The sequence below is a fragment of the Euleptes europaea genome, chromosome 16 (assembly GCF_029931775.1).
Source record: "Euleptes europaea isolate rEulEur1 chromosome 16, rEulEur1.hap1, whole genome shotgun sequence".
Taxonomy (NCBI): domain Eukaryota; kingdom Metazoa; phylum Chordata; class Lepidosauria; order Squamata; family Sphaerodactylidae; genus Euleptes; species Euleptes europaea.
The window spans coordinates 41,460,108-41,486,510 of NC_079327.1; the positions used below are offsets into that span (position 1 = coordinate 41,460,108).

Consider the following 26,403-nt stretch of genomic DNA (forward strand, 5'->3'; position numbering starts at 1 on the left):
TATCTCCATAGGAAAGGTGCTCATGGCATGTTTTGAGGCTGTCCATCTGTTCTCTGGAGCTGGGAAAACTCCAGGGTCCAATGAAAGGATTAGCTAGGCACAAGTCCCTGTGCTCACCATCTGCTCTCTTTACAGATATAAAAGCACAAGGGTCTATGTCACCACTTGGATGTAGGAGCTTAGAAGAAGTTACAGTGGGCATGGCCAAGCTGCCACTGTATCAGACTGTATGTGTACATTACATGGTTAGCTATATTTATGCCGCTTGTGTTCCCTCTTAATAAATGTACTCTGTGTGTTTTTTGTCGTCAAGTCACAGATGACTTATGACGACCCCGTAGGGTTTTCAAGGAAAGAGATGTTTGGAGGTAGTTTGCCATTGCCTTCCTCTGCATCATGACCCTGGTATTCCTTGGTGATCTCCCATCCAAATACTAGCCAAGGTCAGGGCTGAGAGTGTGTGACTGGCCCAAGGTCACCCAGCGAGCTTCCATGGCATGAGTGGGGATTTGAACCTGGATTTCCCAGATCCTAGTCCGACACCTTAACCAGTACAAATAATTACAGCTATTAATAATAATATAAAAGCCACTTCCTAGCCTCCATCTGTTTGTCACATTCTACTATGTTCCAGGCACAGCTGATGGTATTCAATTTGCAAATATTTACTGTATATCTCTAGTTCTATAGAACTCTCAAAAGAAATGTTGGCGGAGGGGATACCCGCCCCCTAGATCTGGAGGGCAACAAGTTCTTGCTGATGGCACTGTTATGCAGGCTAACTTAGCAATTAGGCCTATGTTGCAAGTTTTCAAGTGAACATGAACACCAGGCAGACTTGGCTTGATCCATTCCTGCAATCATATGCAAGGTGAGCTTCTTGCTGATTGGATCACCTTGATGGTCCCTGTCAGAGTTGTGTCTGGATTCTATGTGCTACAATGCAAAACCAGCCTGAGACATTAACATTATATATGACTGAGCAAGCAACTTTCTCAGCCTCTATCTGCAGTGTAGGGGAGGGGACATCACTTTGCTTTGCCTGGATTGCTACAGGTTAATACATGTGAAATTCTTTAACTGGGAAGCCTGTTGGGTAATATATTTTGTTGATATTTATATTGTCTATGTGTTTTACTTGGAAGCTGTTTTGAGTTCCCAGAGTGGGAGGAAATAAAGGTTAAAATGTGCAGTAGAGTTAAGTAGAGTGTTGAGCAACTGTGAGCTTGTGCAATAACCACTTTTTCTACAAGGCCAGGTCATTGCACCTTTGCTTCTTGCAGTTCTCCTTGTTAACATCTGAACTGCATGCTGGGATAGCTATTTAAAAATAAAGTTGAAATTGCTGATATTATACCAACATACTATTTGTATCATTAGATGATATTTCTGCTGTCGTGATGTAATAGAGCTATCCTGGCCTAACTGGGGGGGAAATTACAGGAGTATACTTCTGTGGATATCATTAAACAGAGGGGAAAGCAGATTAATGATCATAAGGAACAGACACTGAAGGCACACAGAGGCACTTAAATAGTAAGTCTCAATTCAGACACAATGTTTGTCTCTTGAGTATGTGCTTTTGGGCAAACTTGTGTGATGCTAATTTGAAAAAGCACTTTACTACCTGTTTACTTATATTCTGTAAGTATATTTCCATAATTTTTGAAAGTATTAGCTGATTAGTGCTATTATGCTATGAGACGAGAAGTGATAGAAATGGGGTAATTGTACCAATTTAATTTTTTTAAAGATGTGACCATAGCAACCATTTTTGTTAACACATGTAAGAGAAAACATAATCACATCTGAATTAGTTTGATGACTGATTCAGCATTCAAGTCAAACTGGTAAGTGCTTGAACAACTCTACTTAATGTTGACTTGGAATTTCCAAGGGGAAATCTAGTCCCAGGTTCTAAAGGGGTAAAATCAGTAGTCAGTTTTTCTGTGATAGCTTTCACATGATACAATTTTATCACAAAATGAGTACTGTACCTTCTAAAACTTTCTTGAATGAGTTTTATGACTAGAGGCCAGTGTGGTGTATGGGGGAGGCAGTCAGACTAGATCAAGGGAACACAGGTTCAAATTTCTACCCAGCTTTGAAACTCTTGGGCCAGTCAGAGGAAAAACGGAAGGAAATAAAACAATTAAAGAATCAATTGGATTTGTTAGAAGTGGCAGAAACACAGGCAAGAATAATTTTAAAAAAACAAACACACTTTGAGTGTGCAAATAAATTTAGAAGATGTTTAACATGTTGTTTACAGAAAGAAACAGAAAAAAGAAGGATGTCTGGAATTAAGAATGTGAAACCAAGTTGTCCATGCTGAGCAAGAAATACATGAATAAATAAGGGACTTTTTAATGAATCTCTATAAAAAAGAATTTATTGATCCTGAAGGTATGGAGAACTATTTAACAGAAGTGCCAATTAAAGGATTTACATCTGAGCATAGAAAAATCCTGAATCAAGTAATAACAATGCAAGAAATCAATGTTGCTATTAAAAAGCTTAAGAAGGATAAAGCACTGGGACCAGCTGGCTTAACAGCAACATATTATAAAAGTTTTGAAGAAATACTAGCAATGACTTTAAAAAAAGTTATGAATGAAATGCAAGAGAGAAAGATTATACCACCTACATTGCAAGAAGTGAATATAACCTTAATCTACAAAGAAAGAAATGACCCATTATTACCACAGTCATATAGACCAATGTCATTATTAAATGTTGATTATAAAATTTTTACAACAATTATGGCGGAATGAGTAAGAAAATGCATTCTAGATATAATTCATGAAGATCAAACAAAATTTGTTCCAGGAAGATGTATGAAAGATAATATTAGACATTTATTGAATGCAATTGAATATTCTAGGAGGAAAGGGGAAAAACTGCATTTATGTTTTTAGATGCAGAGAAAGATTTTGATAATGTATCTTGGTTTTTTTAAATGAAAGTTTTGCAAAATATGAACTGTGGAACAGAGTTTTTTAATCAGTTGCAAAGTATTTATACAAAACAGCAAGCTAGAATTTCAATAAACGGATCTTTAACTGAAAAAATTGAAATTGAAATAGCAAAAGGAACGCGGCAGGATGTCCAATATCACCAATATTATTTATTCTGGCGGTGGGAATATTAGTTGCAAGAATTAGACAATATACAAGGATTTATGGAATGAAAAAAGACAATGAAGAGTATAAAATGAAAAGTTATGCAGGTGATGTTGTGATCTCAGTAATAAAAATAAATACCTCTTTAAAATATATAATGGAACAAATAAATAGATTTGGAAATTGTTCGGGATACAAGTTGAATAAAAAGAAGACAAAGATAATGTTATTAAGGGCAACTATAGAAGAGGAAGAAGACATTAAAAATATTTTAAAATGCACTATTATAAAAAAACCGATAAAATATTTGGGAATATACGTACTTGACAAAATATCAGTCTTTATAAAGATAACTATCAAAGAATTTGGACAAACAATAATAAAGACATTCAAAGATGGAAAAAGTTAAGAATGTCGTGGCTAGGAAGAATTTCTGCAATTAAAATGAATATATTACCAAGGCTGATTTTCTTATTCCAGATGCTACCAATATATAAAGATGAAAGGACTTTGAAAAAATGGCAGAGAATTATCAATAACTTCATATGGAGTGGAAGAAAACCAACAGTAAGATTTAAAGTATTACAAAATGAGAAAAAAGAGATCTGGCAGTACTAAATATTAAACTGTATCGTCAAGCAGCAGCTCTAGTCTGAGTCTCAGACTGGTTTAATGACCCAAAAAGGAGGAGTGTAAAATGGGAAATAATTGATACTCAAGAAGGAATACATGATTATTTATGGAGCAAGAAGTCATTAAGTGCAATCCAAATGCAAGATGGAAGTCATATTTTGAGAGACGGTTTATTAAGAATATGGTTTCAATGCAGAGGCAGAATATGCTCTCCAACCTCACCATTGACATTGCCAGTTTATCGTGATAAAATACATGGTTGAAAATGGATTATATAACTTAAGAAAATATTATTAATAAACAAGGAAAATAAAAACTTGGTGAACAATAAAAAAGATGAAGGAAAAAATAGTCCATGGTTATTATATCATCAAATGGCTTCAAATTTAAGAGAACAAATAATAAAAGAAGGTGGATATTTAAGAAAGAAAACGACTTTTGAACAACTAATCACTGGTGACCCAAGACATTTATTAGGGGAAATTTACATACTGTTGTTACAATATGATATGGAAACAGAGCAAGTAAAAGATTGTGTGGTAAAATTGATACAAAATGTTGGTGGATGCATACATATGAGTCAGTGGGAGAATCTTTGGACCAAAAAAATTAAATTTACAGAAAGTCAAATATTAAGAGAGAATTGGTACAAAAGGTTTTTAGGTGGTATATTACTCCGAAGGATATAGCAAAGGCTAACAAAGACTTTAATGGGAAATGTTGGAAATGCTGTCACAATACATATGCAACTTTTTATCATATGTGGTGTACATGTAAGAAAGCAAGAAGATATTAGATAATAGTACATGATGAAATGCTCTGGATTCAAAAATATGCTATTAAATATCTTGCTAAGCAACATACCAAAATATATATAATGAACTATTTAAATATATGGTGACAGCAGCAAGAGTCACGTATGCAACAAAGTGGAAAGCAGAGAAATATCCAAAGTTGACAGAATGGATGAACAAATTAACAAAATATTCAACTATGGCAAAATTAACATCTCTTGTACATAATAGATCAAGTTTAGAATTTCAAGTAATGTGTAATTTTTAAAAACTATATAGCTAAAATTAAGATTTATATTTATGAACAAGTATATTGCTAGATATGGGAATATATAAAGTGACGTAATCCAAAGAAATTAATGATTGAAATGTACATGCTAAGTAAACTGCACATATAATGTAATAATTTGATGTATAAATGTCTATATGTTTTTGTTATGTTATGTTATGTTATGTTATGTTGTTTATTTGTTTGTGTTTAAAATAAAGGTTTTTTAAAAAAGAAACTCTTGGGCCAGTCATAGGCTGTTACCGCACTAGATATTCCCAGTGATGTATCAAGAGTTTGAAAATGTTATAAAAAATTCTGTTCACACTTTCAGTGTATTCCCACCGATGTATTAAGAGTTTGAAACTGTTATAAAAAATACTGTTTGCACTTTGTTTGGCCCCTTTAGCTGTGAAGACATTTTCCAACCATTTTTTATTCATGGCATCCAAAAACCCTTTTAAAGCGATGTTTTTAATAACATTTCCAAACTCTTGACACATCGCTGGGAATACCTAGTGCGGTAACAGCCATTGTCTTTCAGCCTCTTTCGTGGCTCTTTAAAGGCTGAATGGCATAAAAGTTTGATGGTTGCTTAAAGAATTGTGCAATGACAGTTTAACTGACCATGGATCTACCAGCCAGTTGATATCTTGTTTCGCAGTAAGTTTCTGTGTTCTGTGAATCAATCCCAGGATTGGTCCAATCGGAGATTTCATTTATGATGAATGACGTTAACTTGTACACCTGACATTGTTTCTAGATTAACAGCTATGTTTTTCAGTTGGCCATAGAAAATGTAAAGGACAATGAAGTCTACTTAATATGGAAATAAATGTTACCTTTGGTAAAATGTGGATGATTGTAACCTTAATTAAAAGCAACTAAAAAAATAAGGCAATTAGTACTTTATCATTTTAGAGAAAATTTGTAGGAGTGGTACATCTAAAAAACATTGTATGTGCATCTGCACAATATTTGGAAGAAATTGCAACTCCAGCAAGTATATATACATTTGTGTTTGGTTTGTTTTAGCTAATAAAATGAATGATAAGCCCTGATCATGTGGCTTTCTACACCAAGCTACAGAATTATGACAGCATTAACAGAGTTCAGCAGAGGACTAATCTGAACAAAAATGACCTGGGTAGTCAAATGTCAAATTTATTAATACGGTTGACTGACCAATCATGTGCCAACACATAAAAAATTCCAGACTCAATAGTTTTGCACCACAGAATGACAGGCTTCCCATACATATAAAGGTATAAGATCAATAAAAGCAAGCCTGGTTAAAATTATCGTCTTAAAATTGATAAAATTGTAAAATATTCTAACAATCATTTTCTAATATGTGAATTTTAATAGCAACAGCTTCTTTGCTAAAAGCTCAACTGACTCATCAGGGAATTAACCAAGTAGGGGATAAATAAGCTTTGATCTAACTTCAGTGCATGTTCAATGGTTTCAATGTCCCCTGTTCCACATGGACATAACCTCTCTGATCTAGGGATCTTCTTATATTGCCCTTCTAAAACAGCCAATGGTAGGGCATGGCATCCGGCAAGGGTAAAGGCCTTCCTATAATTAATAGACTCAAGATGATAAAAATAAGTTGCAGGTGAGACTTAAGTATCTAGATTTATCAGGTGCTAGGGAAAATGGTGATTTTCCAAAGTCTGTCTGGTGTTCAGTGTCTTCCACCATTTGCTTCAAGAGACTTGATGCTTGGTCTATGCCCATGGCTAACAGGGTAGGTGGAGAAAGGCCCAGGCAAGCCATTTTATTAAGGACCATCTTTAGCCATGTTGACTGGAACTTATCCTATACCTGGGGTTGGTGCTATTGTCAATTTTTTTCACACCAAAGGTGGCAAATATATTCCAGGGGCTATTCAGGTTTTTAACCTGAAAATTATCCCAATTATCCTCTTTGGTGTTGCCATCTGGATTACAGTCATCAATGAATCTATAGATCTTCCACTGCTTCAGTTCTTATGAAAACTCCTAAATGTCCCTTGATGTGTTGCTGGCGTTACTCTTCGTTCCGAGTTTGGCCAAATGTCACTTGAAGCTAGGGCGTGATTGGCTGCCTTTAAACTACACCTTAAACTGTGCTTTAGCACTGAGGGGTTCCTAGCTTCTCTGAAGCATGACCCTTTTAAATCCTCATGGCAAAAAATCTTAGATGAGAAACTGGCATTGTTGGGCTTCTCGCAGGATATGTTATCAGATCTTGGGAAAACTGAAGCTTTTGCCAAAATTAAAAAGCGCATTAAAGAGCTCGATTATAACAGCACTACTTTTCGTGCTCGTCGTGTCTGTTCATCCCAGTTCTTCGGAATACCCCCTCCACGTGGTCTGCCTGCCTATACATATTATCTGACAACTCCTCGTCTCTGTAGAGCTTTTTGCTTGGCTAGATTGAATGCTAACCCTTCTATGGTAATGCAGGGCAGAATTCTGAATATACCATACTCAGACAGGATCTGCCCTTGCTCTTCTGGCTCTATTGACACATTAGCCCATGCCCTTTTGGAATGCCGCTTTTACGAGGAACTTTGATCGCACTATATTTCCTCCCTTTTAATATACAAATCCAATGCCTCTGTGACTGACATAATGCCTTTTTTGCTAAGTGATAGGGACCCCAAGGCTACATTGTCAGTGGCAAGATTTGTTTCAGTCCTTATATCCCTCCAACACTAGATATATGCTGCTCAAGATCAATTGATCAAGGAGCTTCTAAGGGATAAAAGGAAAGGAAAGGAACTTATCCTATAGAAGCAGGGGTAGCAGTCCTTGAGGGATAAGATTTAATTTAAGCCAGAGAGTAATGGAAGCCGTACAGACCCTTGCCTCCACCCTCACCAGTCCTACCTCCAGTCTAGCAGTAGTATTTGATATGCAACAAGGTAAATGGATGGCTGCTCTCAAGAATTTAGATTGAACCCACTCCAGTGGGACAAAAGTAGATGAAGGTGGCCCAAGTAAGGGCAGTAGTATTTGATATGCAACAAGGTAAATGGATGACTGCTCTCAAGAATTTAGATTGAACCCACTCCAGTGGGAAAAAAGTAGATGAAGGTGGCCCAAGTAAGGTCCCATATGTCAGTTGTACCAGTGTTTTCGCTTGGTAAAGCTTAAGAGCTGCTGGAAAGTAATGCCCTCCCTTAGTTCTTAGAAATTTAATGATGTTTAAGGCAGATTTTTGCCCTTTCTCTGCTGCGTAATTGCTGTGAGCTTTTCTAGAACCAGAGGCTTGTAAGACTACTCCTAAGTATTTAAACTTGAGTACCTGGTCTATTTTGTGGCCATCAATGCTCCATGTTCATACTTTAGGACGTACTTTAGACAATAAGTGGGCCACGGGCTGAACTTCAGATTCATCACTTGGCTGTGCTAGAGTTTCTGTGAACAATCATAGCTTTGATAGCTTTTCACTAAATAGGGTTGGTTTTTTTTCAAAAGGTGAGATTGCGTAAACTTGCAGCAATGTTGCTTGGTTAGGCAATCATATTATATTAACCAGGAGTAGTGAACTAAAGGAGAATGTGGGAATTTTTTACCGTTCAGCACAACCTTGATCTGACCAGGTGTTGTCCTCTCATTCTAGATTTCTCCATAGTCGAATGTAAAGATCTCCATGGTAACTCAAGCCCCCAGACTCTTCTCACCAGCCTGCAAGAAGCAGTTTTCAACATCTCAGAGGTCTCACGACCAGGTAAGCAGATCCATATAGGAACTGGACATCATCATAATCAGTAGTAGTAGTAGTTGTTATTTATGGCTATTTGCCAGATAAAACAAAAGCTAAACTTACAAGGAATAAATTTACAGACTGGGCTAGCACGATACTCTTAAGGCCACGTCTCTTAAATGCAAGCGTGCAGTATTTTGCAATCTGAGTGGTGATTGGGGAATTATCCCCCAACAGGAACCTTTTAGTCCATGCACCCTCTCCACCAGCGCCCATTTTCCCAATGAGAGGTTCAATAATGTTGACGCAGGCTGTCTTATAAAAAGCACATCTGGAAAAAAAAAATTCTCAATGGTTTACAGTTCCCCTGAGTTACAGGGGCAGAGTCTCTCTGCCCTAGGAATCTTCTTATATCTCCCTTCTATAATGGCAGAAGGTAAGGCTGCACATCTAGCCACTGTTTAAGCCCTCCTATGTGTATTCGTTTACAGGGAGTTCAGGTAGGCAGCTGGTGCTAGAACTGGACATGTTTGTAATTTGCATTTTCCACCCTTCTTTATTACATGGTAGACAGAAAATAACACTCCAGCTATTTCAATAACTCTTAAAATTGATGTAGCTTTTAAAATAAGAACTACTATCTTGGAAAGTATTGGAAACACTGATGACTCTTAAGTGCCAGCATAAAGAGCTGAAAATTTAAATTGCTGGGATAGTATGAAACAACCTGCAACTCCTGTGATGGTGGCATGTTATTTGCCACTTTTGTATTTAAAATAAACAAGAGGGACAGCAATACACATCTGTATATTTCAAAGGAATAAGTGGGGCATAATGTTCACACCCTGTTCACAATTGATACAGCCACATGTAAATATGGTACATTTTATATATTTCATACTTAATTGTATTGTATACTCTGTAGGGGCCCTGGTTTGTTCATCAGGGATTTGTGTGATCTGTTTTTGATCGTGAGAATCTATGAGCTGTCTTTTGTACTATGCCTATTAAAGATTATTGAATTGAATTGAATTGAATTATTTTTTGTGTGAGTTGTAAAATAATGTGTGAACAGGCATCCTACTCTATTCTGGCCCTAACAAGTTAAAGCAGTTCAGTGAATTTGACCTTCTAGTGTTTTTTAAGCATAAACAGTGGTTGGCAGTCTTATTGTATTGAGGGAACGGAAACAAACAAGCCTTAACACCAATCAAAGCTTCTACAGATTGAATGCCAGGCAAGAATCTGGATTCATCAGATAGTTAGTTATCCTGGATCAGTTCAGGAGAGGGTTAAATTTGGGCCAGGTTATTTTCCAGTGTTCTAGCTTTTAGTTGGTGTTCATAAGAGGCCCAACAGACGTCTGAACAAAAGAGAATAACTAGTGCTGTCTGCACCTTTTGTCCCAATTTAATCTAGAAATTAGTTTGGACATCCTCTTATATGAATTACATTGGTAGAAATTTTATTCTGTCTTATCACTATTGGTTGGATCCAAAATGTCACTTAAGTGAATGGAGAGCCACTTCCGTGAATGTGCCATTTTTAACAATTCCACTTTTCTACAGCAGACTCCCCACATTGCAACCCAAAATGTTCATAAGGGTCATTGATCCCATGGAGCAACTTTTTAGGCTGTACCAGGAAGAGAGAGGCAGGAAAGACCCATTCCAGGAGCAGAATTTTGTTCATGGGCCTTGCTATCTAAACCTGTGTCTCCCCCCTCCCCCCCCCCCCCGTTGCTGCTGTTACTCCTAAAGTAAGGGTTGTTGTTAACTATGCCAATACTCCTGTCAGGTTTGCAGTTTCTACAGTAGCATCTTTTGAAGGCTTGATGGATAGATGATTCTTTGAGGTGCGGTTGCTCATCCATACAAATACGTGCCTATTCTAAATAGTATTATTTATTTATTTATTTATTTCTTCACTTCACTAGGGGCCTGCCCCTGATAAATGTTTGACAACAAATAACTATTTTTAGAGGAAATCTGTTAGACCACCTAAATGTGAAAACATACAGCATGGGGATTTTAATTAGTTTCATTAAGAAGCCAGCAAGTTGTATCCACATACCGTATATACTCGGGTATAAGCCGATTCGCGTATAAGCCGACCCCCCCAAATTTGAGGCCAGAAAAGGGAATTTCTTATTGACCCGCGTATAAGCCGAGGGTCAATAAGAAATTCCCTTTACCGGTAATGCTGCGCTCTAAAATGGCAGCCACCATTTTAGAGCGCAGGGATGGTGTCGCCCCTGCCCTAGGTCACCCTCCCGCCGGCCTCCTGGGCCCTCCCGACCCACCCCAACCCCAGTGCCATCCAAGGGGGGGAGGGGGAAGAGCCCCTGAACCCCCTACTCACCGGGAGAGGCGGTGAATCGGCGGCGGCGGCGGCGCGGCCTTCCTGTGGCTGCAGGAGGGCCCCCCAGGCCACTGCCGGCCGGAGGAAGTCGCGCGGGCCCAGCGGCGATGACGGCGGTATGTTCCCCCCTCCCTCCCTCCTCTACCGTATTGACCCGCGTATAAGCCGAGTTCGGCTTTTTCAGCCCTTTTTTTGGGCTGAAAAACTCGGCTTATGCGCGAGTATATACGGTACTTTTCCTCAACAGTATTTTTGGATGCTACTCCAAATGGATGATGATTAGATAAAGGCCTGCAGCTCATCACATATAGTTCCTTGTGGAATAAGAGGAAACATTTGTCAGAAGTCCTCAGCGAAACCATTGGTAACTCCTGCCTTGGGCAGCTAGTTGTGCTCTCCGCTGTCTGAGCTCTGCTTCTGCCTGGGGTTTCTGTATTCTCTGTTCTTGGTATCCTAGGGGTGATCTCGGGATCCTTGGGAATTGACCACTTTCCTTCATGGGCCCCTATCCATCCCATGTGCTGGTGGTGAATCCTGTCCCTGAGCCTCCTGGGCTTCTGGTCCAGCAGCCATAGCTGGCCTCCAGTTCCATGACAGCCCCTGTTGTCAGAAGGCCCAGGCACCTTGGGATCTGTCATGGTTTTATCTTCCATGGTGTTCTTATCCTGTGATGAGGAATTGTCAGGCCCTCCAGGTAGGACAGGAACCACCACAAAACTGCACATTGCAGTCCTAGTCTAAACTGGTAGTCTAGAAGGATACCATGATCAATGGTATAGAAAGCTGCTGAGAGTTCCACAAGAATCAACAGTCACATTCCCTCCAACATCTCCTGGCACAGGTCACGCACTAGGGTGACTAAGGCTGTTTCAGTCCCATAACCAGGCCTGAAACCATATCTGGACTGATCCGAAAACCGGACCCTTTGTGTGTTGTATGTTGTTGCTCTTGTTAACAGCTGAGATAGTTACACCTTTGCTTTCTGATGGTTCAGTGTACACAAAATTATTAAAAATATTATTTAAAATTACATTCAGGCTATGTGTATAAAGTGTATATAAAACATAAATTTGTTTCCAGCCATACCAGGAACACAGGCTTTAGTAGCAGCTCCAAGAAATGCAAAATTATGGTGACATAATTTTAAGGAAGATAGTAGTTTAGTTATTCTGCTGCAAAAGCAGTGTGCATTTTGGGTCGCTTGAAATGGATTCTGTGTACTGTCATTCAAAAAAATGCAGTGCCAATTCTAACCACTCCCTGTTGCTTTTACAGTATAGACCTGTTTTAAAGAGATTTATTCTCAACTCATCTGGAAATTCATTTGAGACACCAACAGCCCATTCCGGGGGGGGGGGGCAAAACATCTTAGGAGGCAGCCTGACCCGCCACCGGCATAAGTGCGTGTACTCATGAGATTACACGTACTTACGCCAAGCAGGGAGGGTGGCTCCGCCGGCGCCCAAGCGCCATGGAGCCGCACCTCTCCCCTCCGCCGGCCCGGCCTCTCCATGGCCCTGTCCACGGCGTAGAGAGGCTGCGCTGGCATAGGGGGGCAGACCAGGGGGAGGAGCAGCCAGTTAGGCGGCTTCCTATCCCCTTTTGGCCACTTGCGCCGGTGGCCGGAACGGTGTTGCTGTGCCTGCTATTTTGCAGGCGCAGCCTCGCTGTTTTCAATGGGGTGAAAAGCCCCAGTTAAACCAAAAAAAGCCGCGAAATGGCTTTTTTTGTTTAACGGCATAGGGGAAACGGCTTAGGAAGAGGTGTGGTTGCGCCTCTTCCCCACCATTCCCCTATGCCGTCAGCTCAAGAATGGGCTGCAAATGACCCGACGGGTTACAATCTCAGTGAAACTGCAAGCAAGTGTAACTAGCTTGGAGAACTAACCTGCCCCTAAAAAACACTATTTTATAAGCAGACCCCACCCTGAATCCCTAAACACCCCTATTGTCTCCCACGTTTACCTTACATTTGTGCTAGATAAGTTCTTATCCTAGGCAGGACAATACAGACGAAAAAACTATCACGGGACAAGAGACTTCAGCCCAGGGTAGTTTGGTTGCCTGTCCCAGAAAAAATGAAATTCCATTTCACAATATAAATAACGTTAATTGCATGATGGCAGGCAGACTATCTAATTAAGCAGGTGGCTGCTTAAGAAAAATCCAAAATACTGTCCAGCACCCATTATCGTTGAAGCTGATGAGAATATAAATAGATTTCAAAAGGACTAAGTCCCTTTTTGGTTTAAGCAGAGCCCTTGGAGTAACATATTGCTCAAAACAAGCTATAAGCTTAATAGTAATTATTTATTCGTAAACTGTAATGAGTCCTTGTGGGTTTTGCAATTATGTTACCTGTTGTTTTGGGTGATTGTGTATCTCTTCTTTCTCCTCCATAGCCCACCCACCATTTCTCTCCCATCTTTTGCATCCATTAATGAGAGACTCAGTTCAGAGATCAATGCATCTGATTATCCAGTTCTTGATCTCTTTGCTAGGAGCACGTCAGCCACCCACAGTGCTAATTAACAGGTGACGCAGATTGGTTTAAAGACAAAGATGAGGGATACAGCTGTGCCCTCCCTTGTTGCTCAGCTGACACAAGGGCATGCAAGATTCTTCAAGGCAGATTCAGAATATGAAGGGGAGTGTGAGTGATTTGTGCTGATATGTGTGGATTAACAGATGCTCTACAGCATATATATTTACTGAGTATTTTGAAAGTGGCATTCACACGGTAACATTATTGGTAAATTGTTGCGTTATGTGCTGTGTCTTTCTGGCACATATTAAACTGTGAAGACGAGACAGCTTTTCAGTTTGGTGTAATTTAGTTATATACTTGCTAACAGTGAAAGGATAATGAAGTTAAGAGCTTTGTTTCTGGTCAACACTTGCTTTACATTTTAGTTGCAGCTGCTTTGTGTTTCCCCATTTTGAAGGAGACATGATGCTTTAATTTTTTAACTGGATCTACTAACAAAAGCATTTGAAATCTAATAAAGGTAGAATATCCCTTATCCAGACATCCCATATCTGGACTGATCCGAAAACCGGACCCTTTGTGTGTTGTATGTTGTTGCTCTTGTTAACAGCTGAGATAGTTACACCTTTGCTTTCTGATGGTTCAGTGTACACAAACTTATTAAAAATATTATTTAAAATTACATTCAGGCTATGTGTATAAAGTGTATATAAAACATAAATGAATTTGGGGTCCCCAAGATACCTCATTGTGTATATGCAAAATATTCCAATATGTAGAAAGATCCGAAATAGGGACCACTTCTGGTCCCAAGCAGTCCAGATAAGGAATACTCAATCTGTATGAACCTGACAGGCTATCACTTACAGAAAAATGATTTCTGTTTTTTGGGTTTTTTTGCTTCTGTGGGGAGGTGGGCGGATTCGGTTTGTGTGAGATCCTGAGTGGGTTTTGGTGGGCACGTTATTATACATGGTGCAGTTGACTTGCTTGAAAAAGAGGATGACCAGGTTTTGGTGGAATCTGGAAGGAGGGGGGCCTAAGAGAGCCGGAACTGAGTTGATCACTGGATGATTACCCTAGGGTATAAAAAAGCAGATTGAAAGAGTCTTGTACACATCCTGAAATGGCATTAGCTTGCAATCTGCTATCATGGACAGGGTTAGGACCCCTGCTGAGCCGGACTCAGACTCATCATAGGAGGAACCAGATGAGCTGGAAGGAAAGACAGGAATACCATGGGATTTCTCTCAGACCCAAAGTCCCTGGCTTCTGAGGCCACACCCCATGAGCCTGTAATTGGAACCTTGTCACTGGGAGACCTGGAGCCTCCGGCTTCCGAGGCTCCATGCTAAGAGCTTGTAGATGAGATCTTACTGCTTCCCAGTAGACATCTTAGGCCCAGTAACATCTGTCTCTCAACCAGACCAGACTAGGTGTCAAACCACCAGCTCTCAGCAAGAGCATCAGAAACAGCAGACCTGTGTGGAAGCAGGCCAGCCAAGTTGCAGTGCCAGGTTTGCAGCCCATGCTCCGGATTTGAGGCCAGATCATTGCTCTAGTCTAGTGGACTTAATTCTGTGCAGGACCCCAATTAAGTCCTAGCACTCTCAGGTGCTGCCTTCAGAGCAGGTGGGGCTATTTTCTTCTCATTCTAATTAAGCCCTGTGCCCAGATGGGAATCTTGCTGGATCAAGTTCACAATATGCCAACTCTTAACTCTTGTGCTCTGGCTCCAGCTCTTGGGCTCTAGGCTGTCTAGAATAGGGGTCCCCAACCTTTTGGCTCCTGTAGGCAATTTTTGAGAGAGGGTGGTGAGCACCAACCCAAAATGACTGCCACGGGAGCTGAAACCAAACCCAAAATGACTGCCTCAGGAGACAGATCCATATAGAATACCTCCCTCCTGAGGGGGGGAATACAACCACACACTGCCTAAGGAAAGCCCAGGTAAGCGCCAATTCTTCCCGTTCTCCTTTCATGTGAATGAGGGCAGCCAATGACAAGCCCTGCCTTACATTGGCCACACCTACTTTCTGAAAAGCTTGGCAGGCTCCATGGCACCCATAGGTGCCACATAGGGGAGCCCTGACCTAGGAAGACCCTTCTTCTGGGAAGACCATGCTCCTAGGAAGACTCCTCTTACTATGGCACTTGGAGTCAAAACAGACAGGAACTTAGCAGGTCTGTTCTTCAGATAGTTCTTTCCTAGGAACCTAATCTTCACCTTTAATACATGTATAACACTATTAATATCCCATGTTCAAGTAAACATGGCCTTCCTTTGTTCAGTGAAAAGGGGTAACGGGAGAACAAAAAAAGTGTGTAAGCGCCTGACCTTACTATTAATACAATTTCTATAAGTGTATGAATATTAACTGCCTTGGTTTTTTATCCCATCTATAATATCTTGCATTATCTGATGTTCAAAATATTTTACATAAAAATAAAAGTTGAAACATTTAAATGAAATATGAAACTCCTCATGTTTTGTGTTTGTAATAGCTAACGATATACAATATTTCCGAAGGCTTTCACGGTCAGAGTTCATTGGTTCTTGTAGGTTATCCGGGCTGTGTAACTGTGGTCTTGGTATTTTATACCAAGACCACGGTTACACAGCCCGGATAACCTACAAGAACCAGTTGATATACAATAATTAGAGATCTTTTAAAATATTTTTGGTAGCATAAATATAATTATCTTTTTTCCATCAGACTGTTCTAATTTTATATATGTGGGCAGGAAGATATTTGTATCTGGAGGTAGTCTGTTTGAAAAACTATTTTCAGATCAGTGTTTTCAAAAGGCTGGGAACTTAGAACTCTGTAGTCCTTAACTTGATATTCTCTGTTGACACTTCTACTGTTGAAATGAATATTGTAGGGTCACTAGAACACATTTTACATGTGTTACTCTATAAAGTGCTATGTGCGCTGATGTTATATAAATGATATTAATTGAAACTTAAAATTTTGTAGGTTATTTGAAGGACTATTAAGAGAAGAATTCTTGTGGTTATTTTAGCTAAATGAAGCAGCCTTAATTGTTAAAAATTCTTTGGCTGCATTTTCATTAGAACAGGCAAAACTGTTTACAGACATGTGGGGGATTTGTTTTGGTTATTGTATGGCAATGATTAGAGCAGGGGTGTCGCACTCATTTGTTAGGAGGGCCAGATATGACATCAGTGTCACTTGGTTGGGCCGGGCCATGTGTAAATAAATAAATAAATACTATAAAATGCAATGCCAGATACTGGAGATACAGCCCATATCTGTACTGGGAGGGGGGTGGCTGCCTTGTCTGGCGAGCTTGCAGCGGGCTCACCAGCCCAGATCCGGACTGGGGTGGCGTCGTCGTGGCTGACTTGGCTGGCAATCCCGCAGCAGACTCACCAGCCCAGATCTGGACTAGGGGAGGACTAGCTGCCTTGACTAGTGAGCCTGCAGCTCTCTCCCAGTCCAGAAAGACAGGGAGACAGAGAGAGAGAAGAGAAAGAGAAATAAAAAGGGAGAAAGAGAGACAGAAAGAGTGATACAGATAGAGAGGGGGAGAGGGGGGGAAAGAAAGGGAGGGAGGGAAAGAAGGAAGGAAGGGGAGAGAGAGAGAGAGAGAGAGAAAGGGAGGGAGGGAAAGAAAGAAAGAGAAAGAAAAGAAAGAGAGAGAGAGAGAGAAAGAGAGAGAGAGAGAGAAAGAAAGAAAGAAAGAAAGAAAGAAAGAAAGAAAGAAAGAAAGAAAGAAAGAAAGAAAGAAAAAGGAGGGAGAGAAAGGAGGAGGAGGAGGGAGGGGGGAAGGCTTCACGCTGCCACACGGGACCGCAGTGGCCCCGGGAAGGGGGGGAAAGGCTTCGGGCTGGGCGTGTGAGGCCACAGCGGCCCCGGGAAGCCAGAAAAGGGGGGAGGGGGAAAGGGGGATTAGCTGCCTCGGCTCCATGAGCCTGACAAAAGCCCTCCACGGGCTGGATCCGGCCCACGGGCTACATGTTTGACACCCCTGGATTAGAGGATCAAACCATTTATAAATCTTATACTAAAAATTATCTTAAAAATTATTAAATGCAACACATCAGACTGTATTCCTTCCTGCAGACCTCCATAGGAGAACTTTTTTTAATGTGTGAATGTGAAATTATTCATCTCAGAAAACGGCTCCTATGAAATAAAGTCTTTATTTTGTATCATATCTATACCTGTAAAAAAATATTCCTCAAGTAGCAGTGCCAAATGTGAAAAGTACTTTCTTGGAATAAACCAGTTAAAAAACAAAGTATACACATTTCTTTGATTTTCAAACTAGATTTGAGAAAAAATGTAAGGATCCCAGCTCCTTCTTTCCTCTTAATACTACTGTGGGTGATGGGGGGGGGGGATGCTCTAGAAGTTGGCATGTGGAGAAGATGCTTGTTTCCCTTAATGATTTCTTTCTCTATATTTTCCGTCAGACCACTATCACTTAATTATTTTCTATTAAATCACTTAGAAACTCAAAGAAGACTCAGATAATGGCAAGGTGGGCAGGAAGATATGTGTAGAAAACATAGGTTTGGGAAGAGTTAAGCACCTAGCATGTCACACTGTCATCTTTTCTTTTGGTCTGCTTCTGCATTCATATTATATCAGTGAACAACCATTAATGATACACATTTATTGAGAAAGCATCTAGTTCCATACTTCAGAATTAATCTCTGTTGCTTGATTCACTTAACCAAGCTGGTGGATCAATTAGCAATCGTTAAATGCTTCACTTCGTTGTCTGCTTTTTAAAAATAAGAAGTACAGCTGCTTGTGTAAGTTCTGTGTTTAACGCTATAGCAGAAGTTCACTACTGAAATCTGATAACCCTCTCTGGGCCTGTCACCACAGGCCCCACTCAGGGGATCCTTATTTGTTTATATCAAAGTCTGACCGTATTAACTGTGGTGTGAATCACATAAAGTACACAGGGTCAATTTATAATTATATGTAAATAGGTTATTCCATGCACGTACTTTTCACCTTTAGCGACTATTGGAAGACTGCCGTAATAGACTAAAATCAGCTTCACAAATCCTACCGATCTTTCTTGCGTATATTAACTTCATTTGTATGGGGCCTAAAGAAATATTTGATATAATTTCTCCCCCCCTCCCCCCTGATTACTTAATATATCAGTAGTCAGGTTTGTTGCTGTGCATTTCCTTAGGGTGCACCAAGGAACATGTACATAAAAATATTAAAGCTCGGGGGTTTTCCCCCCCAAAGAAAAGGAAATAACAGAGTTCTCGTCTCTCTCAGAACTAGGTCATGAAGCAGATACAACACAATCACACTAATTAAGAGGGCTTCTTTTTTTTCCTTTTTTTTTTTTTTTTTGCTTAGCAAAGTGCCAAGAAGAAAAGATCAATATAGCAAAAACTCTTTTCACCATGGAGCAGAGGGAATTGGAACAAGACCGACTTGTGTTTTCAGACCTTAAATGCTGGAGGATGATGCCATTAAGGAAACGAGCTGAGCGCTGAAAAATAAACCAAGCACTCTAATGTGGTTTTAGATATAGGGAAAGAGGGGACAAGATTATACACCAATGTTATCTGGAACAGTAGATGATGCTTTTATCATAGTGCTTTAATAACAGGCATGTTTTTCCTGAAGTCAACTGGAGCCTCACTTCCCTCTTAAATTCCCTCAAAAGTTAACTGATAAGAGTATAAGAATCTCAGAGGAGCCATGTGTTCCTATGGAAAACTGGACATACGTGTTCTTTCCCTCTGTATTTCCTGTATCATTTATCTTGCTTCCTTCATCCAGTTTAACCCATCACATATCGCCTAGAAGATTGTGAGGTTCACTGTTGCTACTAGTAGAGAATGGTTTTCAACTTTTTAGCTTGAAAGAATCCTTTTCATCTCATGCTGTCTGCTGAGAAGCAACTGGGCACCTCTCACACTTTGGGGTCATATTCCAGTATTCAGTAGCCGGGTTTGTTGCTGTACATTTACTTAAGGTGCACCAAGGAACACACCAAACTTTCTCCTGAGGCTCCACATCAACAGAAGATGTAGTGAAGCAGTCTTCAAAGAAGCCATTTTGCTATACTGCCTTATACTGAGGAACTCCTGGTAAAGGATCTCAAGGATGTCCTAGAATACAATTTGAAAGTGTGACAAGGCTATTTTTCCTGCTGAGGGCACACACACACAGCCGCCTAAGGTTTTCTTTGATCTAGGTTTGTTTTAAACTATAAACCTTCCCCTCAGTTACCAGGTGTTCTAATGGTAGGCAAGTGTAGGCTTTGGGTTTGCTACTGTGAGGTAAGTATATGAAGTAAACAAGTAGTTTAAGAAGAAGAGTTGGTTTTTATATGCCGACTTTCTCTACCACTTAAGGGAGACTCAAACCGGCTTACAATCACCTTCCCCTCCCCACAACAGACACCCTGTGAGGTGGGTGGGGCTGAGAGTGCTCAAAGAGAACTGTGACTTGTCCAAGGTCACCCAGATGGCTTTGTGTGTAGGAGTGGGGAAACATATCCAGTTCACCAGATTAGCCTCCGCCACTCATGTGGAGGAGTGGGGAACCAAACCCGGTTCTCCAGATCAGAATCCACCGCTCCAAACCATCGCTCTTAACCGCTACACCACACTGGCTTTAAGGAGATCTCTGAGGCAGGATTTGAACAGAAATAACAAAGAAGATTTATTTATTTTTAAGACAGTCTCAAGGAATAGAACAGCAGCACTGGTCTCCAGGCTAACAAAGGAGAAACCTGGCTGAGGCACTTAAAATTAGATCAGTTATGGCTTTAGAGCAGGGGTGGGGAACATCAGGCCCGGGGGCCATTTAAGGCCCGTGAAATCATTTGTTCTGGCCCTCCGTGGGTCCTGGCAGATCTCTAGCTCAGAAGGATCTAAGACTGGGGATCCGCCCCCTCCCGCGGACAGGAATAGCCTCTGTTCAAGGCGGACGTGAGTTTGTTTTGCCGAGAAAAGGAACCTTTTTCCCCCCTTGAAGAAGAGTCATAGGCTATGGAGCTTCTAGGACTGCCCAAGAATATAGCAGGCTAATTTTTAAGTTGATTGTTTTGTATGGCCTGTGAATGATATTATAAATATCCAAATGGCCTTTGGCAGAAAAAAGGTTCCCCACCCCTGCTTTAGAGAGTGGTTTGGATTTTCTTCAGTGCTTTCAGACACAAACAGGCCATTACTGATTAGGCACTAGGTTGGATCCTCTTGCACACACTCAGGATTCCACCCACACCAGCCTGCCCTTTCCCAAGAGACAGGCTAAATGGTACCAGGACTGCTCATAACCAGAGACGGGCCTTATAAACACGGTACTCTGTTCTGCCCCAGAGATAGCGTTAAACCACTCTGCCTCTCTACCAGGCGGAGCTACCCCTCACACGGTCTGCTCTTTTCCTGAGCCAGACCCTGAGCTTCCACTGCCTTCTCTGTCCAAGGGAGAACTCAACTGTTCTTCTCCTGTCTTCCCTCCAGCATTCCAGCCCCCCCATCTGAAAGGTGATCGGCTGCTGGAACAGCGCTCCTGTGAGCTACTCTGAGTGGCTGTCACGGAAAACCATTATCCTTATGGATACAGCATTCAGGATGACGACCTTGGGTCATAATGATAGGGTGCGTTGGACAATTAAAAGTTCCTACATGCTTATTATCCTTCTCCCATTACTATTCATAGACTGTGTACATGTATGTACAAAATGGAAAGTTGAAATGGAAAGACCCGTTTCTGGATCATGAGTCTAATAAAACCTGCCATTCATTGTAAGGAAGAGTGGTTTACGAGGAGGAGTATGATTGACTGGTAAAGCAGTTTACAGAGTAATGTCTAATTTGATGCTGGTTTGATCAGTTACTAGTTGATAGGTGTTTGCATCAAGAGGGCCGAAATTGTTGGGCACTGTTTGAATTATTTGGTCTTTTTGCTATGCATATGGAAAAGAGTGAATCTTTATGTCTGCGGTAAATGAAGCAAGTGGAGGATTAATCAGAAGCTACAGACTATAGTTAATTGATCTTTGATTAGCTGTTGATTGTGAAAATCCCCTGAATTAGTGCACAGAGCTGCCTACAGAATTATTGATTTCACAGCTAACTAACAAAAGACTTAATGGTGATCTATTTATTTGTATATTTATGTAAATTATTTCTTGAAGTGACTGACACAGATATTTAAAACACAATTTATTGCTTTTATCAACAAAAATTTAAAATAATAGTATTAAAAATAATAAAACAAGGAAAATCAGCATAAAAGACAGAACATAATACAGCAACAAAGAATGAATGCAGCCAAGACGTGGTCAAAATCTGCATAAAACAGAGACAACCAAATCAAACACTACAAATAATATACGAGGCAATAAAAAGGGTTGTAAAACAGCCAGGGTACAGACAGCTTCCCTCAGCCTTTTCTGGACTGAGCTCCAGTTTATTGGCTCTTATCCAGTCAATTTATCCAAGCATTTGTTGATTTGAAATAATGTCCATCTGTCTTTTAATTGTTTTCTAGATGGAGTACAATATTTGTGATTTGTAAAAACAATCTTGTGAGGAAGATTTAATTGGCACGTTTTACAGATGGACAACTGAGATTGTCTCTTAGACCAGCCAGTATTTGAATTCTGCCCAAATATGCCCCAAATAGAGATAAGAAAGTGAAGGGGGTTGTTTTAGAGGGAGAGAAAGACTCATACACCTTTCTTTATAAATAAATAGATGTCTGTTGCTGTATATGTCATATATCAATATGATTCTTTTTCATGTGATACTAATTCATGGAATGGTGTAGAAAACTATTCTCAACAGAGCTGCAGCTGTGCAAATTACCGTAAAAGAGATATTTTGTTTCTTTTTTTCTCCAACTTAAAAAATTCTGGTAGGTAGTTGATCTACACAGATCTTTCCATTGTTTCACTTTAAGGGTTTGATCTTTAAATAACTGAAAATTTAAAATAACCACACATACAGTTTTAACTATGTTGCCGAGGGATGCTGTTTGATGCACAGATTCTTTTTATAATTAAAGCACCAGCTTCAGATGCTAGTAACCATATGGTAATTTCTGGATGTAATATCATTAAAGATTTGTCCCAAGGATTGTAGTATAATGTTGTGCCTTGCTTTTTCACCTCAGTGACTTGTGGTGAAATACAGAAATATTGCTGAGACATTGCTAAAACATTGCTAAAACAACCTGCCTTCAAGACATCTGGCTTGTCTAAAAATAAAGACATCCTATCTCACATTCAGAAAATTGTCTGTACAGTAAACATCTGACAGTCCTATAAATAGAGTGGTTTGATGATACAGGGTTTAAGGAACAAAACAAGCAAACAAATGTTATATATTTCATAGTTTTAAAATACTTGCTTCAGAAACTATATGATTGGCACTAGCGAGTGAGAGAAAAGTGTGAATGAAATGGATACAGTGGCTAATGAACTTCTTGGCTACGATCATGCTTAAGAAGCATGACATCACGGTGGTGTGCAGATGCTTGCTAAGTTCAGTAACAAAAATATTTCAAAACATACCTCAGACTAATACAAATGAAAAACACTTGCAATAGAAAATCTGTTTGTCTTAATACTACCTGGTTTTTTTTATTCTTAGTTTTTGTTCTGTTTTTGTTATATAAGTCACTGTTAAATAAATGGGTCCTCCAGAATTGCTGATACCATAATGTTTCAGATATATGAACATTGTCTATGGGAGTCTTCCATAACAGTACAAAGAACTTCACTGTTGTGTTTTAGGATGTTGTTCTGTGATTAGAGCAGTTGTTTTTTCTTGCACACCCTCCATCCACTTCATTGCTTTTTTGGCACTCACCAGCATATGTTGGAGTATATGGCTAAGAAAGACCAACTTATCTTTGCCCCATGACTTCTGTGCTGGTTCTGCATAGGGTTTCTCTAAGTGTATGCTCTTGCTTGAGTCACATTACATGTATTAGTTATTCCTTACGAGAGGTATGGTCCCCATTGGAGACCTGCAATTTTGTTGTACCATTCTTCCTATAGCATAGTTAGCAATCCAATATAGTCATCCCAGCTATGTGAATGACTTCCATTTATACATTTCAGCTGATGGAAACAGGGAAGCTGTGATTGCCTAGAGCCAGTACTAGTCCAGCCACCAAAACTAGAAAAATAATTAATCAATTTTCTAAGTTCAAGTAGTATAGTCAGTGTACAAAATTGCTACTCAGGAGAAGGAACGTACCATGGGGGCGGGTTAAAACCTTCCAATACACTAGCTAATTAGAACTTCATGTTCCCCTGAAGGATGAACATTCAAAGTTTACTTTGTTCCCCTGACCAAATGCATTGGTGGACGGATGTGAGAGTTTAAGTGGAAAGAGTTTTTTAGGATTTGTGTGTTGTTTTTATGTTAGCTGCCTTTGTATCTTCTGAAGACAGAAAGGCAGCATAGATTTTGCTAAAATAAGTACACTTATACAATGACTGAAGTGGACTCACTGAACTAATGCAACTCAGGTCATGATATGATATTGAGACAACCATTACGCTACATCAAAAACTATTTTTGTGATTTAAGATAATGTAAGATATCTATTTGACTTTGGACCATTGTGTGCTATTGAATATAAACTGTTGCTTTTTTATACTGTTAAATGTTGGTTATGATTTCTACATTTTTAGACCTTTGTTTTAATCCTAGCCTTAATTAGAACATCGTCAGAGTTTCCTTCCAAACAAGGTAGAATTTCTAATGGGAATAAGACAAGATTGTTTTTTTTTCAAGGAAAAATAAAGAGGATTTAAGTATTGTATGAACTACAAATTACTACAATAACAACAAAAATTAATACTTGGGAAGAAGAGTCATCATTTACAATGACTGTAAAACTGTTGGAGGAAAATCAATCTGAATTGTTGATGAATTATATTTGAGCATTGAAATAAAAGCACTGCATAGCTCCAAAGAACTGTTCACATAAATAATGCAGAGACATCTGCTAGACTCATGCATGACCTTCAGCTTTGGGAAACCTGTAGATGAGCATAGCTGACTTAAAGCAGCAGATGCTACTCCAAGCAACAGGAATGGCTAAATTAGAATTTCTGTAAGCAAAGACTATACTGGTTGCCAAAAAAAAAAAAGTGCACATGCCAGATATTTAGCAAAGAACTTGCTTGGATCCACTTATTCTTCTATAGTTTAATGCAATTTTATTCTTGATTGTGATCGCAAAGTACACTATGGGTATCAGAACTATAGATATCGAAAAACAGGCACAGGAAAGTGATGTTTGCTGTAAAGGCCAATAAATATGACCCCATAATAGTTCAAAAACATGATTTGAATATAAAATTAATTAAGAAAAAGTTGGATGGGAAAATACTACCCGGTCTGAACAACAGGAAAAACCATCCTTTGTTTTGAAAAGTATTATGTTACATTAGAGAATTGTTTGATTTGTACTAGGGTAACTTGTTAAATATTAGTAAATGCAGTTTCAGGCATGTCTGTGACTACTTCCTTTCCTGGTGTAATAATAGTTCATCATTAACCCAGCAGAAAAAGCTGGCCACATGTAAATCTGTCTGTCCCCACAGCGCTACTCTTACCTAGTCTCTCATTCTCTCCCCCCTCCACCCCAGGCCACATAACTGGCATAGCAACATGGTTTGCAGGCTGCAAGGAAGTAAATAGCATTCTTGGTGCTTTAGTCAAGATAGAACAATGTAGGTCTGTTTTACCCAAATTGCTATACCATGTTGCTGGATAAGCAAAGATACAGTCTTCTTCAAAAATGTGTTCTAAATATATCACTGCTGTTTGCTCTTTAATGTATGCATATAATTCTTTCTTCATGTTACATTTTCATGTTTAAATGAGCAAGTCAAAGGAGCAAATAGTGGAAAACATACCTGACTTGAACTGTTAAAATGTAGCATGAGGGGCAAAACAGATGTGCCAAAGATCACCTCCCATGGTTTTCAAAGGGCTGAAAGCAGCCACAGAGGAATCCCAGATTTGGATTGGGACGGCAACATGACATGAGAGGCTTAGCCATTTTCCTTGTGCTGCCTTCAGATCCCCTCTGCTCTCCCATCGTCCCATATACTGTAGAAATTGTATATTTTTTTACCAGGATCAGCTGAAGTCAGGGGAAATGTTGCAGGAGAAAGGATTAAATCATGCCATTGCTAATGCCCATCACCATTCTAAACTGGTGCCCCTTGGCTACTTTCCATCCCTTTAAAAACAACCATGAGAGATATTTTATGGAATTCCTGCATCACGTCTAGTCTGAATGTGCTTGAATTGTAAGCATTAGGAGCCAAGGGAGGAAACCATTACTTGAGTGTGCAAAATATAGAAGGCAGGTTAGAACAACAGGTTTATCTCTGTAACAGGTGCTTGAAATCCAAGGCCTATTTTGCCAGGACTTGCTTGCTTCCTTTCTTTGCAGTGGTTGCTTAGTATTGTAACAAACCCATATAAGAAAATGTGCATGACCTCTTTCAAAATTTTAAAAGCTGATTTGCCTAATTTTAGAAATCTACAAAGGTTTTTATGGTTCTGCTGAACAATAATGTTACATGCTTCAGATTTTTATAGTCATTTCATATTGCCAAATTTCAGCTGCAGTTCGAATGTAAATGAATGTGTGAGCATCGAAAACCATTTTTCCTTCAAAAGCATGGGTTTCAGTGTAAATGCCAGTATTTCACATATGTGTTTGTCACGTTTCCTTTTTAAACAGAGAGTGGATCGCCCTTCTGGAAAACCTCATCGTATTGAGGTGGGGTTAAGATGAGCATAACCAGTGACGAAGTGAATTTCTTGGTGTATCGCTATCTCCAGGAGTCAGGTAACTTTTTCATTCAAAAAATGTGTTGTATTTCCTTGAGACAGTTTTTAACAAAACAGTTTTGCCAGTGCTGTTTTGCAAACTACACAAAGAGTTTAGCGAATGGCTAATTTTTGTAACTTACAGGAGGGCACCTTTTTTAAAGTTTATGCATATTACTATTTAAATGTTTCTGAAGGACAAGATGCAGG

The 26,403-nt window shown here is 39.7% G+C and overlaps 1 protein-coding gene across 1 annotated transcript in view; it reads left to right on the forward strand.

Annotated features, from left to right (window-relative positions):
• The first annotated feature begins 1,431 nt into the window (after positions 1–1,431).
• The window catches only part of TBL1X (transducin beta like 1 X-linked), a 59,222-nt gene continuing 34,250 nt past the window's right edge, over positions 1,432–26,403 (forward strand). The window contains exons 1-3 of the mRNA XM_056861946.1: positions 1,432–1,536; positions 8,433–8,540; positions 26,105–26,212. Of these exons, the coding sequence (XP_056717924.1) occupies positions 26,155–26,212 (58 nt within the window). The 5' untranslated portion in view covers positions 1,432–1,536; positions 8,433–8,540; positions 26,105–26,154. The remainder of the gene's footprint in view (positions 1,537–8,432; positions 8,541–26,104; positions 26,213–26,403) is intronic.